The sequence below is a fragment of the Nycticebus coucang genome, chromosome 6 (genome assembly GCF_027406575.1).
Source record: "Nycticebus coucang isolate mNycCou1 chromosome 6, mNycCou1.pri, whole genome shotgun sequence".
Taxonomy (NCBI): domain Eukaryota; kingdom Metazoa; phylum Chordata; class Mammalia; order Primates; family Lorisidae; genus Nycticebus; species Nycticebus coucang.
The window spans coordinates 69,823,821-69,839,498 of NC_069785.1; the positions used below are offsets into that span (position 1 = coordinate 69,823,821).

The window sequence follows — 15,678 nt, forward strand, 5'->3', positions numbered from 1 at the left end:
TGTAATAAGAATTGTTTGTTTTGTGAAGTGAGCTAATAACGAAGCTCGCAGGCAGATAAGACATGAGAAATTACAGTTGTCAGGGGAGGCGGCTTTTCCGTGTCCTGCCCTTTTTATTTTTAAGAGAACAAAGGTATTTCTCAGTCTTACGACATTGATTAGTGGAAGGTGATCTGGATTTCCGTTCCACCTTGCCACCTCTAAGCCTGTTTTCTGAAGAGTGTCCAAGACGAGGTAATCTAATAGCTCTTTCTTCGTACTATTTTCCCTTCTTTTTACCTTTTGCCTCCAGTGTCAGACTTTTGAGGCTGGCAGATATTTTCCCCTGAATATACTTATTTTTGTTTCCCCAAATGGAGTATCATGTCAGAGAAAGAAGGAATCCTTTTTGTCGTATGGGCTTTAGCTGGCATTTTATTTTCCTGTTCCCCAAATTGACAATGCAAATCGATTTGATTCCCCAAAGCTGTTTGGGAGCTGAGAGCCTCTAAGTGTGTCGGCCACGTGAACAGCCCCACTGCCAAATGGGAGGCCTCAAGGAGAAGGGGCATCTAAATACATCTGGCTTGGTGACACCATTTCAAGCTCCCTAGGTTGTGTGAGCTTTGGGGAGGAGTGTAATAAAAGCTGGGGTGAAGTGTGCTTTTACCTTAAGCCCATCAGAACATTGCCAAAGGCCGTGAGTATCCTGAACATTCCACGAGTGATCCCTTAAAAAACAAATAAACCATCTTCAGGCTTAATCCCACTCCAAGGGAATGTTAAACCTCAGAGTTTTCCAGCAGAGTGAATCGGCCATCCAGAACGTTCTGTGAAGCCTGGCAACTTTTCCCTTTCTTCCAGTAACCAGAAACCAATCCAGATCTTTGCAGCACCTTTTGTGTGTGACTTGAAAGTTCTATGATCCTGCTGACACTCCAGAAAAAGCAATCCTTATCAAGCTGGTGCTTGGAGGGAAAAAACTTTATGAAAACCAAAGCTATTAAATAGAAGGGTCTCAAATGAAACACCCACCTCCTCCTCCTTCAAGATTTAATCACTTTCTTTGCATAAGCAGAGAGAGGGGACAAGGATGGTTGTATCGTCAGAGCCAAAGGAGACTCTCTGCTGATTCAAACACAGTGTTTTTTGTCATCTTAGAGAACTGGGTTTGTGATGTAACACCCAGGATCAAGGCCAGGCACTGCTTCTTGCTGTTCTCTGGACAAGTCACCCAACATCTTATGAATTTTTCATCTGTGAAATGGTAGCAATGATAAGCAGCCTGCAGGATCCCTGTATCCCATGAGTTACTGAATGAGAAGTGCCAGGTAAACACCTGCTCTAAGGTATAAATTCCTTGATTTCTTCCACCTGTGTCCCTCTCAGAGAATTTTCTTTTTTTTTTGGAGACTCACCATGTTGCCCTGGGTAGAGTGCCGTGACATCACAGCTCACAGCAACCTCAACTCTTGGGCTTAAGCGATTCTCCTGCCTCAGCCTCTCAATAGGTGGGACTTCAGGGCCCGCCACAATACCTGGCTATTTTTTTTTTGTTTGTTTGTAGTTGTCATTGTTTTGCAGTCCCGGGCCAGGTTTGAACCCACCAGCTCTGGTGTATGTGGCTGGCACTCTAACCACTGATCTATAGGCGCCAAGCCAACCCAGGGCATTTTCTTAACCTAGGATTTCTCAAGGGGAGGAGAAGAAGTGAATTTGCCCCTCATGGGGCATTTGGCAATGTCTAGAGACATTTTCAGTTGTCACAGGGTTGAGGGTGTTACTGTTATCTGGTGGACGGATGCCAGGATACTGTTAAACATCTTACAATATACAAGACAACTCCTACCCCCTAACAAAGAGTTATCTGGCCCAGAATAAAAAGTTCTTGGTTTCGACCAGGCATAGTGGCTCACTCCTGTAATCCTAGTACTCTGGGAGACTGAGGTGGGTGGATTGTTTGAGCTTTGGAGTTCGAGACCAGCCTGAGCAAGGGTGAGACCCCATCTCTACTAAAAATGGAAAAACTAGCCAGGTATTGTGGAGGGTACCTATACTACCAGCTACTTGGGAGAGTGAGGCAAGAGGATCTCTTGATCTCAAGAGTTTGAGGCTGCTACAAACTCTGATGCCATGGCATTCTACCCAGGCAACTGATTGAGACTTTGTCTCAAAAAAAAAGAAAGAAAAGGGCGGCGCCTGTGGCTCAGTGAGTAGGGCGCCAGCCCCATATGCCGAGGGTGGCGGGTTCAAACCCAGCCCCAGCCAAACTGCAACCAAAAAATAGCCGGGCGTTGTGGCGGGCGCCTGTGGTCCCAGCTGCTCGGGAGGCTGAGGCAAGAGAATCGCGTAAGCCCAAGAGTTAGAGGTTGCTGTGAGCCGTGTGACGCCACGGCACTCTACCCGAGGGCGGTACAGTGAGACTCTGTCTCTACAAAAAAAAAAAAAAAAAAGAAAGAAAAAAGGTTCTTGGTTTCCATGTGCTTTATAGATGATTAAAATGAAACCAAGTTTTCTCCAGTAATCCGCCTACTTCTTTTCCAGTACACACTCTGTGCCCATCCCTGGCCCTTGGGAGGTGGGATGCCCCAAGGTCCAGATGATCTTCCTTTGTTTCCAGTGGGGTCCAGCCCTCCCTAGAGGGCAAGGCCAGGTGTTTCCCAGCTTCCCTCTCCCCCTCTCCAGGGATCTGCCCCAGAGGTTCCTACAACCTCTCGGGTTCAAACTCAGGCTGTCTTATCTGCCTGGGCACTCGGTGTGGACCTGAGCCAGCAGCTCTGGAGAATTAGCAGGTGGAAAGGAAAGTGCTGCCTATAATGGGGAGAAGCAAAGAGCCCATCTGCTGGTCTAGAGAATGGCACAGGAGGCTTCAGCCTGGCGCCCACCAAAGCCTGGAGCAGCAGTTAATTGTTCATTTGCAAGTTCAGATGGAAATTGAGTTGTTCTTGGTGGAGGCGGTTCAGTGAGTGGTATCAAGGGTTGTGAAATCCTGTTTTCAGCTTCTCATGGGCCAATATAAACTGGAACATTAAAAAAATGTGCTTAGCACCGCGATAGAACTTGATGAGAACACTTGGGAAACACACATAGAGATGGAGCTCATGGTCACTGTGATAGAACATGTGACCAAACCCTAATTATCCAGAACTTGCTCACCCACAAACCTCACCTCCGTGGATTTCTTCTTTGTGGTACTGGATGACAAGAATAGGCTAATTTTATCTCCATTTGGAAATAGAGTGTAAATAAATAAGAATAAAAAACATTGAAAGTGTCTGGGGATAGTACATTTAACATACAACCTGATTTCTTTTCGCTTGTAACTTTTTATCTTAATACAGTAGAAACTCTGTAAGTTGACCACCCAAGAGGCTGCAGCAAACTGGTTAACATACAGAAGTGGTCAAGTAAGAAATTTCCATTGAGTGCATGTGGTGCATGACTGGTCTATGAAAATTAGGTCAACTTAAGGCGGTCAGTGTAGGGAGGCAATCAACTGTGAAGGTATAATTCCAAATTTTAGAAAGTTACAATTATAGGACAAAGAATTATATTCACCTAGAGTCACCAATTGTTCAGTTCCTTAAAAAGAAAAATTGTCATCCTAAAGAGTGAAACATTCAGACTTCAGACAACTTACGATGCAGCGCAACAACAATAAAAAATTTTTCCATTATTCTCAACACACCAAGGTGGGAAAGTGAACTCAACGTATGTTTTACCGACATTTTCTGCAATGAGGCCTACAAGGCCAGCCTGGTTGTAGGGAAAGAGCAATCAGGAGGGCTCCTTGGCTGCAGTGATTTGCTGGGTGACCTTGAATAAGGTACTTAATGCAACAGAGTCTGTTTTCATAACCACAAAATGTGGGTTTGGGGCTAGATGCTCTCAAGGTTCCTCAATATCCAGCTGTCACTGTTCTCTTAAGTAGCTTTTTAGGTGGACATAGAGTTAGCAGGATGCCACTTTTTTTTTTTTCTCTTAACATTGGGCCTTTGTGGTTTGTCATGCACAGCCAAGATACTCAGCCTGTAATTCCTGGGAGAACTTCTGCCCAGAACAAAGGATGCTTTAGATTTGAGTGTTTACCAAAGGGTATGGATGCTGGGTGAACCCTCAAACCAAATACCCCCTTGGCAAGCAGTGTTTTCAGGGCATTCGTATTTACTTCTCTATTAAACAGTTGTCCATTGCATGGAAGAAATAAATTCATGTTGTAATACTTGAATATTAAGGAACAGTCGAGAGAGATCTCAAGGTGAACTGCTTATAGCTCACAGGCCAAATAGAATCTATGCAAGGGGCCTTTTAAGCTGCCAGCAGAATTTTTTCTGCCTTCCTAGAAGGCCTGACAAATGAGCACATAGCCCAAACTTGAAGTCCCTCAAGACTTGCTTTTCTTTTAAACCAGAGAAAAATGAAAATAAGACTCACATATTATACAAAACTCAAGAATATTTAAGTACAAAGATTTTATTGAGGTGGATATATATATACACACACACCACTCACACAGAAAAAGAATGAAATCATGTCCTTTGTAGCAATATAGATGAAACTGGATGAAACTTTATCTTAAGTGTAATAACTCAGAAACACAAAGTCAAATACATATTCTCATTCTTAAGTGGGAGCTAAATAATGTGTACACATGGTCACAGAGAGTACAGTGGTAGACCTTGGAGATGGAAGGAAAGGAGTTAGGAGGGGGGTAAGGGCTGAAAATCAATGGGTACAATGTATAGTGTTTGGGTAATAGATGAGCTATTTGCCTGTAGTTCACAACTATGCACCGTATTCATGGAGCAAAACTATACCCCTAAATAAAAATTATTTTAAAAGATCTGACTGTACATGAGTGAACATGAGCAAGGTAGCTTGGTTGTTTTTAAAGGGAAAGAGGTGAGAGAGGAATGTATCAAATGGTCAGGGCAGGTGGGCATATCAGCTGGAATGGGTATGTTCTGGGAAGTAGGTATCTGAATGTGACTTCATGGCATTTATTGGCCACCCCAAGATCAGAAACAGCTCTTGTTTCTTACACTAAAACATAGCAGGTATTACAGGGAAAATGTAAAGATAAGACTAAATTGAGATGGTGACATGGATGTGAGGGGGTTGGTTTTTGAGTTATTAAGGTGCTACTTGGGCCACTTCAAAAAATTAACATTAGATGAGTATTTTCACATGTTGTGGAAATGGGCTCTGAAAGCCTCTAGCTGGGTTGTTCTTTATACACAAAAACGTAAGTCCTTCTGAAATGATTGTCTCATCCTTGTATTCAAGTTCGGAGAATAGGGGTATGTTCTGCTAAGAATGAGGAGAAAGAATCTGAGTTATATAGTCTGGCTTTACTTTGTATTAACATTAATTCTGGGGCCTTAGGAAAGTTGGGTAGCTCCCCCAGGTGCTCTATTTCTCAATTAGTATACAAAACGATACTTGTGAGTTTATTGGGAAGAGTAGTGGTGGAGTCAGTGTATTGGTCAGCTAATGCTGCGTAACAAGCCACTCCCCAAACCCAGCAGCTTGAAACAACCACTGTTCATGCTTACTCGTGCTTCTGTGGTTTCCCTGGGCTTGGTTCCTTGCTGTGTTCCGCATGTGTTTAGTTCCGGGCGCAGGCTGTGGGGCAGCAGCTGCCTGGGGGATCCCATGGTGGTGGCAGGGGTGCAACAGGGCAGGCAGAAACACACAGTGGCACTCTGTCCCTTCTGCTCACATTCTGCTGACCAAAGCAAGTCAGTAACCAAACCCAAAGTCAAAGCCCAAGAACATACACTACACCCATGCTAGGAGGAGCAGCAGAGCCCCAGAGCAAAGGGTGTGGGTACAGAAAGGGGTGACTAATTCAATCTATCGCCATCACCAAGGAGCCAGCACAGTACCTGGCATGGGGGTAGCGATTCTTGACCACTGTTGTTATTACTGCTCTATGGGCAAGACGAAAAAGGAAGCTTGTCTCTGAAAGAGGCTAGAGAATTCAGTCTTAAGAGAGAGAGAAAGTATGTATTTTAAGTAGGTTTCGATTGAAACATGGTAGTTTTAACAAATTTAGTTTTTCTCCACTTCATTGGCCCAGGTAACTGGCACAGTGCCTGGCATATGGTAGGTGTTCGATAATTATTCAATGGTTGGTAAGAGTCAGTTTTCCTGATAGTGGCATGGAATAACAGAAAAAGCACTGTTCATCCCACCCCCGTTTTTTTAGTGCTGGTCTGGGTTAGAATCCTGGCTGAGCCTTTTACAAGTTTGTGACCTTGGGCAAAGCCCTTGAGCTCTCTGAGGCGGGAAAGGGCAGGGTCTGCAGCAGGGGGCTGCCACTTTTGTAATCACACGCAGCAGTGGCACGTCTGGCTCATAGTTCATGCTGAATAAATCTTGGTGTGTTTCTGGAACTTGCATGGTCAGCTCCCAGCCTTCCCCCTAAACCTCACGTTGTCCATCACATGGCTGTGGGTGGCTGATCACTGGTAATAAGGACAGGAGTAGTACTTGGCGTGAGGTGGGCTCCAGTACCGCCCTCTCCCCCAGGGAGCCCTCCGGCAGGCCCTACCTTCACCATCGGCTTTGGACTCTGGCATGTCCACATCCTTGGCTGTGGCTCCACCACCATTCTGGGATACTTTATGGGTCCCACTTGAAGCCAGTGGGAGGAAACCTAATTTCCTGCCAAAGGAAATTGTTCTGCTGGTGAAGAATATATTTAAGGACTAAAACCTTCTGTCAAAAAGAGCTTGAGGGAGTTGCTGGAGAAAGACTTTAGGGGGTCTCTAACCAGGAAGGCACTGGGTGTGGGAAGAGATCAGTCATAAAAGGGGAGGAGGCCCAAAGGCGGGTCTTGGGGCTGGACTCTTGGCTCTAGCTGCTGGTCTTGGGCTAGGAGGAAAGGCTGGGTCAGGGAAGCGAGTGGGCCACAAATAGACCCCTTTCTGCAACCACGTATGTTTATGGTAATACCAGCTCAGAATTAAGTCTTATTTAGTAGATTTATTTAATAGGCCCAATGCCTGGTAAGGCTTGGGAGGGTGTGTTCTGGACACATCAGCTATATTAAATCCAGCAGCTGAAACTCCCTGTTCACTTTACTATTTTGGTAAGCATTGGTGTGGTTTTGTGCGGGCCAGCGGGAGAAAGAAGGAAGGACACCAGGGCTCTGGGGAGCCCAGACTGAGCCAAAGGGAGTAGCTGTTGATGCATAAGAAGTGAAGGAGATGCCCTCCGTGTCCTGAGTTTGGGAATTGTATGGCCCAGAAGCAGGGCCATGGACTAGGTGACGTCTACAAAATACTACCAAGCTAGACTGGTGGTCATGTGCTAGTGAGCTGGAGAGTGAGGGTGAGTTTGTCTCCTTGGGTCAGGACCAAGCCTGGCAGCCAGTCCAATGGTGCAGACTGCTGTGTGATCCTGGGACATGAGCTTCGCCTCTCAGACATATTGGTGGGGGTGGGAGGTGAAATGAGGTGGTACCATTACATGGTGGGTCTTGTTACTCACATGCAATTGTGTTGGGGATGATCTGAGGTCAGGGGCACAGAAGCCTTGTGAAAATTAAAAGTACAAGGCGGACATGAGGCCTCAGTGTGACCCTCGTGATTCTGCACCCAGCTGGCTAAGTCAGGGAAAGGGACTAATGTCTTTGAGCACCTACCGTGTACCTTACTTTGCCAGGCACTGTCATAGTGATAAGGCAGTCACAGTTAGATGACAATAATCTCTGCCACTTACTGTGTTCTCACTGTGTGCCAAGGGCTTTCCAAACGGAGTATTGTTTAGTCCTTCCAGTAATCCAAGGAAGGGGCTTATATTTCAGATGAAAAATGTTAAGACAAAGACATCAAATGATTTCCTCACATTTATACAGTTAGCAAGCGCCTAGTCAGTATTTAAATCCAGGTTCAGCCAAGGCCAAAGCCCTTACCTTAAAAAAAAACAAAACTGTAGGATGATTTGCAAATAATAAACTATTCAGATTAATATTAAAATGTACAATATGGCAACTGCTAACATATTTATACACCCGTAACAACGCCATTGCCATCCAGACAACAAACTAATTGTTATCTCCCCAAAGTTTCCTCGTGTTTCATGGTATTCCTTCCCTCCCTCCCCAGGCAATGACTGATGCACTCTCTGTTACAAGATACTTTTGCATTTTTCCTGTAAATTACCCTGTCATTTTACTTAAACAGAATCATGTCATTCACTCAGAGTAGTTAGTTTTAGATTCCCTCACAGTGTTGCCATGTATCGGTAGCTCATCCTTTTTTATTGCTAAGCAGTATTTCTTTTTATGGTTACATCATTTTCGTTTATTCATTCATCCGTTGATAACGCATGGGGTACTTTGCAGTTTCAGGCTGTGACATTCATGTTTGAGTCTTTGAAATATGCTTTTATTTATCTTGGGTAAATATTTAGAAGTGGAATGGGTAAATCATATGGTAGGCTTATGTTTTTAACTTTTAAAGAAACTTCCAAATGTTTGGGGGATGGATATCCCAATTACCCAGACTTGATCATTACACATTGTATGCTTGTATCAAAATAACACATGTGCCCCATCAATCTGTATGACTATTCTCTCTCTTTAAAAATCAAAAGTTTAAAAGATGAATTTCCAAACTTTCCCAAATTAGTTGTACCATTTTGTACTCACACCAGCAGTGTACATGTATGAGAATTCCAGTTGCCCTACACCCTTGCCAACATGTGGCGTAGTCAGTCTTTTTAATTTTCACCATGCTAATAATTATATAGTCCTGTCTCCTTGTAGTTTTAAATTTGCATTTTCCTAATGATGATGTTAGACATATTTTCCTGTGCATGCTTGCCATCTTTACATCTTTTTGTGTAATGTCTATTCAAATCATGGACTGTCTGTTAATAGTGAGTTCAGAGTTTATTATATAGTTTGGAAAACAGTCTATTGTCTTATTTATGCTTTGCTAATATTTTCTGCCAGTTTATGACCTGTCTTTTTATTCTTTTAACAGTGTCTTTCAAAGACCAGAAGCTTAACTCTTGATGTAGTCTGATTTATCCATTTTATTTTTTACAGCGTATGAATGAACATATTGTATTATCTGAGAAATTATCCCAAGGTTACTGAAGTTTTCTCCTGTGTTTTCTTGTAAAAGCTATATAGTTTAAAGTTTCATATTCCAAAACACTTAATTTTTGTATTAGAATGCAGTGTACAATTTGAAGTTCATTTTTCTGCATATGGTTAGCTAGTCGCTCTAACACCATTTGTTGAAAAGAATGTCCTTTTTACACTAAATTGTCTGAGCCTTTGTTGAAACCAGTTATCCGTGCATATATTTACATATTTGGGGACTTTCTTAGGTTTCATTGATCCGATTGTCAGTGCTCATGCCATTATCATACTGCCTTGATTACTGTAGCTCCCTGCTTTTAAAAAGTTTAATTATTACCAAAATAATCCATGAGTGATTTATATATATATATATGTATTTTTTTTTTGTTTTTTTTTTTTTTTTTTTTAAGCAAGAGGCCCACCACCTTCCATCCCTTAGCCCTGCTGTCCCCTCACTACTGGCCTCAGCCTTTCTCCTCAGCCTGGCCTGTGTCCACCTGGCCCTCTGTTGGAGCTTCTGTCAAACACTGAATCATAAATGTGGCCACTTCCCTCATCGTGGGTATGTGGTGGCTTTGCAAGAGAAGGAGAACAGCTGAATAATCCTCTGTCACCACTCTCCCTTTCTCTCCCTCTCTCCCTCTTTCCCTCCCTCAAGCTCACAGCTCACTTCACTTGTCCAGACCAGGTTTGGAGAGGGGCTGATACAATGTAGAATAATTCATATTCCTTTGCTGGTGCTTCATAAAATGCTCACATAGACACCAAAGCTTCCTGAGGTCCCCGTTTTATGGACGGAGCACCCTAGAGATCCCAGGACTTGCCCAGTGTCTCTCAGCTAGGAGAGGAAAACCGCTTCTTGACCCCAGGTCTTAGGCTCTGCACCTGCCAATCTTCCTTCTGTACCTCAGGGACAGTCCCAGGATGTCCTCTCTTGTTCTGCCTGGTAATTACTGTTTTTCAGCTGCAGGGGTTCCTTGGAATGGCGCCCCATGGGAGGGAAGTAATTACATCCTTCCAGATGTCCTTAGTCAGCAGCTTTGGGTCAATTCCTGTGACCAAGCCCAGCTCTGACCTTTGTCTGTCCTCCCCTATTCCCAGGCCAGTTGCTTAGAGAATCTGATTGGATCCCTCTGTTTCTCTCTTTTTGCTGGTACATTGGGTACATCTGGCTAGCCCCTCCCTCAGAGTGCCCACAGATTCTGCTTATGCAAACGGGTGCCCTTGGAGATAGCGGGTAGGGGTGAGAGCTTGCAAATCTCTCCCTGTTAGCCCTCTCCAGCTGATAGAAAGATTGTGCCACTGACTGATGGGGTATAGGAGGAGCCTCCTTGCTGGGAGAGCAGCACTGCCTCCTAACACCCTCCTGATGCAGGAGCATCCGTCGCATCTCTGCACTTCCCATCCGCACTGCCCCGTGACTGCTGGCCACACATAGCGGAGTTATCATAGGGCCTGTCCTTTTCACCCACACTCACAGCCCACTTAAACATCTAAGAGGCTACTTCTTGCATTTAGAAGAAAAGACAGACCCCTTTGTCATGGCCTCCAAGGCCCTACAGAGTCAGCCCTGCCTGCCTCATCTGTGCCCAGCCCTCCAGCACTCTAATGCCCTCCTCTCCAGTCGCTCTGGCCTTCTTTCAGCTCCTCCTGCCTTAGCAGGCCTTCCCAGCTGCACAGGGTCTACTACTGGAAATATCCTTCTCCACACCCCCTTTGCCTACTTACTTCTTCTATATCCTATAGCTCTTCAGGAGGCCTTGTCCAACCCTTCAGCAAAGTGAGGGTTGCATGGTCCTACCCTCTTGTGGGGTTCCCTGAACTTCAGGCCACTTTCATCATGTGTAACCCTTGCTTTCTGTGATTATTTGTATAATGTCAGTCTTGCCCACTTGACTGGAAACTTAATGGGAGCTAGGACTGCTCTGCTGGTCTGTTCTCACTCTGAGGTCTCTTTCCTCACCCCTGTATCCTTTTTGCCACACATAATATGTGCTCGTATAATACGTGGCAAATAAGGGATTTCTTGTCAAAGGCACATCTTCACCTGTCTTGATTGCGGACACCCTCTGAAATCTCACACCCCCTTGCATCCTGCCTCCCACCTTTGTTCATAGCTGATGATACCGTTGTTGCTCCTGAGCCCGCCCGCCGTCCCCATGTAGATCCCCTGGGAAGATTCTGATTTAGTAGGTTAGGGTAGGCTCTGAGACTCTACTTTTGTTTGTTTGTTTGTTTGAGACAGAGTCTCACTTTGTCCCCTCGGTAGAGTGCTATGAGGTCACAGCTCACAGCAACCTCTAATTCCTGGGCTTAAGAAATTCTCTTGCCTGGGTGGCACCTGTGGCTCAAGGAGTACGGCGCCAGTCCCATATGCCGGAGGTGGTGGGTTCAAACCCAGCCCCGGCCAAAAACCACAAAAAAAAAAAAGAAATTCTCTTGCCTCAGCCTCCCAAGTAGCAGGGACTACAGGTACCCACCACAACACCTGGGTATTTTTTTAGAGATGAGGTCTCGCTCTGGCTCTAGCTCTGGCTCAGGCTGGTCTTGAAATCATGAGCTCAGGCAATCCACCCTCCTGGGCCTCCCAGAGTGCTAGGATTACAGTCGTGAGCCACTGCACCCGACCAAGACTCTCCATTTTTAAAGTGCTTCCCTGGACTACTGCTGCTGGGAGGTGGGAGCACCAGCTTTCAACTGCTGAGCCAGATCACCACTTAAGACATTGTCTGCACAGGGACAGGGCATCAGCCATTTGCAAGCAGTCTGGGGACACTGCAGGACCAAGCCTAGAGTAGAGTCCCAGGCTCTTTTCCTTCCTGCCTTGTGGACAGCTGGTAGGCCTCAGCTCTGAGTCTAGAATCAGGAGTGGTGGACAGTCACACCTGGGTCGATCTGCAAACAGCCTGCCCGCTGAAGAGAACTCAGAGAGGTCTGGAATGTAGGATTTCACCATCAAAAATGCCCTGTCGTTTCCCTCTTTCCCCCTTTGCTCCACTGCAAATAATAACTAAACAGGAAAGAGTTTTATTTTTCCTGTTTTCTAATGTGTGTGGGAAGAACTGGGTGAGTGATCCCAGACAGCCTGTGTACTTTGTCACCCTTCTTCTGATCACTTGTGGTCCTCAAATCTGCATCTGCGCCTAAAGAACTCTCACTGTCCTGCGCGGTCCTAAACTCTCTCCACCCTGCCCTGAGAGTAGGGACCAGACTGGTGGCTTGGGGACCTTTTCTGAGTGTGATTCAAGGGCAGGTCCTTTCGCGTATGGGGTTGGGGAGCTCTCCATGGGCCTCTCCGCCGTGGAGTGACAGTGGGCCTCTGTTTTCCACATCAGGATCCCTTCCAGCACTAGCAGATCTCTGCGATCTGCAGGTGAGAGAAATGAGGGGGAGAGAGCGTCCCGACTAAATGCCAGCAAACTCGCCAAACCCACCCCTCCATCTCCACTCGCCCCTCCTTTCCCCACAGGTCTCTGGATGGCCGGCTGCAGGTGTCCCATCGGAAGGGGCTCCCTCATGTCATCTACTGCCGCCTGTGGCGATGGCCGGATCTGCACAGCCACCATGAGCTGCGGGCCATGGAGCTGTGTGAGTTTGCCTTCAACATGAAGAAGGACGAGGTCTGCGTGAATCCCTACCACTACCAGAGAGTGGAGACGCCAGGTATGCCGGCCGCCTCCCCCAGGGGAACTGCACTGTGCTGGGCTCGCTCGGGGGTGCAGGGGCTTTGGTGCCAGCCTGGCTTCTACACTGAGCCCTCTGCTCTGTCTCCCCTGGACAGTTCTACCTCCTGTGTTGGTGCCACGCCACACAGAGATCCCGGCCGAGTTTCCCCCGCTGGACGACTACAGCCATTCCATCCCCGAAAACACTAACTTCCCCGCAGGCATCGAGCCCCAGAGCAATATTCCAGGTATGCTCATGGGCAGCCCAGGGGGTGGGATGGTGGACCCTGGGATGTCGGGCCTGTGCCCTGCTATCTGTCCCCCTCAGCCATCCCATCACCCCCTCTTTGTGCACAGCACTGGCCGGAGGACCCCAGACTGAGAACCACATCCCTGTGGGGAGAGGACCCATGGCCTCAACTCCCTGCTCACTAATGATGCTTTTCTTGGCACGGAGGAGCGGCGTGACCCTTCCGCCCCGGCCTTGGTGCAGTCATTTATTTTGGAAGTGGAAATAGCAACACTGTGTTTCTCTCACTGCCCTTGCGGCTGGTCCTGGCGTGCAGACCGAATCCAGGCTGGCTGGGGGCTGCAGGGGCGGGTGGGGTGGGGGGAGAGCGCAGGGCTGGGCTGCAGGGAGTGCAGAGAACTGGTCCTGTAACTGCCTCTGGCTACCTACAGGATGGGTATTGAGGCTGACTTTGAGTTTTTGCTGCAGGGAGAAAGGAGCTCTCTGACAACTGCAAATGTTTTTAGAAGCCCCTCATTTACATGCAAATAATGTGTGAATCACCAGCTCTCTCTGGTGTCCAAGGGAGCTGCGCTTGGCAACACTTAGGCTAGTCCTTGCAACATTTGCTTGCCAGGGCAGCGATCCTGCCGCACCTTACTCTTAACTTAGACGTGTCTTTCACCTTGGTTAGTTTACTCTGCTGAGGTTGACTACAGGCATGTGTGCTGGGGTCAGAGTGTTAAGGAGATACCCAATTTTCAGCCTTTTCAGATCCTTAGCAGGTCCTGGTCTCTGAAGGGTAGGTTATCTACCCTCTGTCCAAGTACTGAACCTCAGTGGGCTAAGTCAGGGTATGGGAGAGTTTCAGGGAAATAGATCACACGGTTTCTGCCTCTGTTGAACTTGCAACCTAACTGTGGAGCTAGGACACATCCTGTAGAGATAATAAATAATAATGACAGTGGGTCTGCACAGGAGGAGACAGTAGGGGCCACAGCTCTCCAGGGGACAGAGATGGGTGGGGCTGAGGCAAGTTTGGAAGTCTCCCTAGAGGGTGGGGTTTAACCCTGACCTTGAAGGACAGGGAGAAGTTGGCCTGGCAGTGACTCAAGGAGTAGGCATTTTGGACTGGGGAATCGGTCTGGCATGGAGGAGGCAGTTTTAATCCAGGTGGGGAGCTGGAGGTTGACAGGCGTGAACATAGCAGGTCCAAGAGCTGACGGCCACACGTCCTTGCTGCCTGGTGGTGTCAATGTCTGATGTGTTTGCTTCTCAGAGCCAAGGAGGTCTTTTAATGGATCACTTTCCTTCTGATTCCCAGAAACCCCACCCCCTGGCTACCTGAGTGAAGATGGAGAAACCAGTGACCACCAGATGAACCATAGCATGGACGCAGGTCAGTCACACAGGGGTGTGCTCTAACTCTTAACTGCTGGGCAGGCTCGTCCAGCCCTTCTGCACTTTCCTCTTCCCCGGCTCCTCTTTGCCCTCTGTTACTCCATTCATTAACTATTTGTAGAGTGACCACTGTGTGCCAGGTGTTGAGCGTAGGAGGAGCCCTGGGCTACTGGCAGATGACAGGGGGGTGGACAAGACAACAGCAGTTCCTGTACCATCGCATATATGCTCCGGTGGAAGATGCGCAAAGCAGGGCCCCACCCCCAATCTGGGGAGGATCAGTACCTTGCAGTGTTTTTTCTGAGTTGAGTCTTAGAGATGTACAGGTGTTACCCAGGCCATCAGGGTGGGCAAAGGGTGTGCCAGGGAGTCATGGAGGCATGGGCAGGAGAGCCTGGTGCATTCTAGGGACAGGATGGCTATAGTCCAGGGAGTGTCCAGCCCAGGGACCTCAGTGTGGCAGTAGCATACTGTCTCTCCAGAAGGGGGAGAGATAAGAGGGCCGAGTGTGCTGGGCCTCTTATCTCTTCAAGCCAGATGGACCACTGGCATTTAGCTGGGGTTGTCGGGGAGCCACTGCAGGCCGTAAGCAGGGCCTGTGCCTCTGTGAGATTTCTGGCAGTTGGGTGGCAGGTGGGCTTGATCACCTGTCCTAGGCAGGTGAGAGGCAAGGAAGCCTGGAGTGGAGGTAAGGGTTTTTCTAATGGCCAGGAGAGACTCCCGAGGCCACTCTCTTTGTGTGGTGATCAAATGTGATCCTGCCACAAGGGACTAGGCCTGGTTGTCTCCTGCTACATCTCCAGATGTTTCCCAAGTCACTTGTTATGGGACCAAATTGGCTCCTGACCAGCAGCTCCTTGAATTGAGCCCCAGCTGCCACAGAGAACACGTCCTGCGTTGTGTGTGGTTGGGCGAGGAGGAGAGGGGGCTGAGCAGATGTTCCCTCTGGTGACGGTAGGCACGCCTCCCGCACACACAGCCACTAGACACAGTAGAGCCACCTGCCTTTGCACACAGCCCTCGAGAGATTGTGCGCTGGCTGAAAGGATAAGAGACTGGCATTTACAAAAGTGTAGTTGCTGAAATGCAGCCTGGGCGCCGGGCACTTGGGGTTGAGCACACCCCCTGAAGTGAAGCACACCCACCCGGGCGAGTGGCTGGCAACGTGGACCCTGCTGGAATGCATTACAGACCTTCCTGAATCGGACGCCAAGTGACCGCTGCAGGCTCGCAGCTACGGAATGCTGGCACGGGAAGCAGGCCAGCGAGGCAGCATCTCCCAGCCGCTGTGCTGCTCACTCGCT

At 47.6% G+C, this 15,678-nt stretch overlaps 1 protein-coding gene across 3 annotated transcripts in view; it reads left to right on the forward strand.

The window, feature by feature from the left end:
- Window positions 1-15,678, forward strand: part of SMAD3 (SMAD family member 3) — a 119,122-nt gene that overhangs the window by 82,484 nt on the left and 20,960 nt on the right. For all 3 annotated transcript variants that reach the window (XM_053596181.1, XM_053596179.1, XM_053596180.1), the window contains exons 2-4: window positions 12,549-12,742; window positions 12,861-12,992; window positions 14,298-14,372. In XM_053596181.1, coding sequence (XP_053452156.1) covers window positions 12,549-12,742; window positions 12,861-12,992; window positions 14,298-14,372 — 401 coding nt within the window. The remainder of the gene's footprint in view (window positions 1-12,548; window positions 12,743-12,860; window positions 12,993-14,297; window positions 14,373-15,678) is intronic.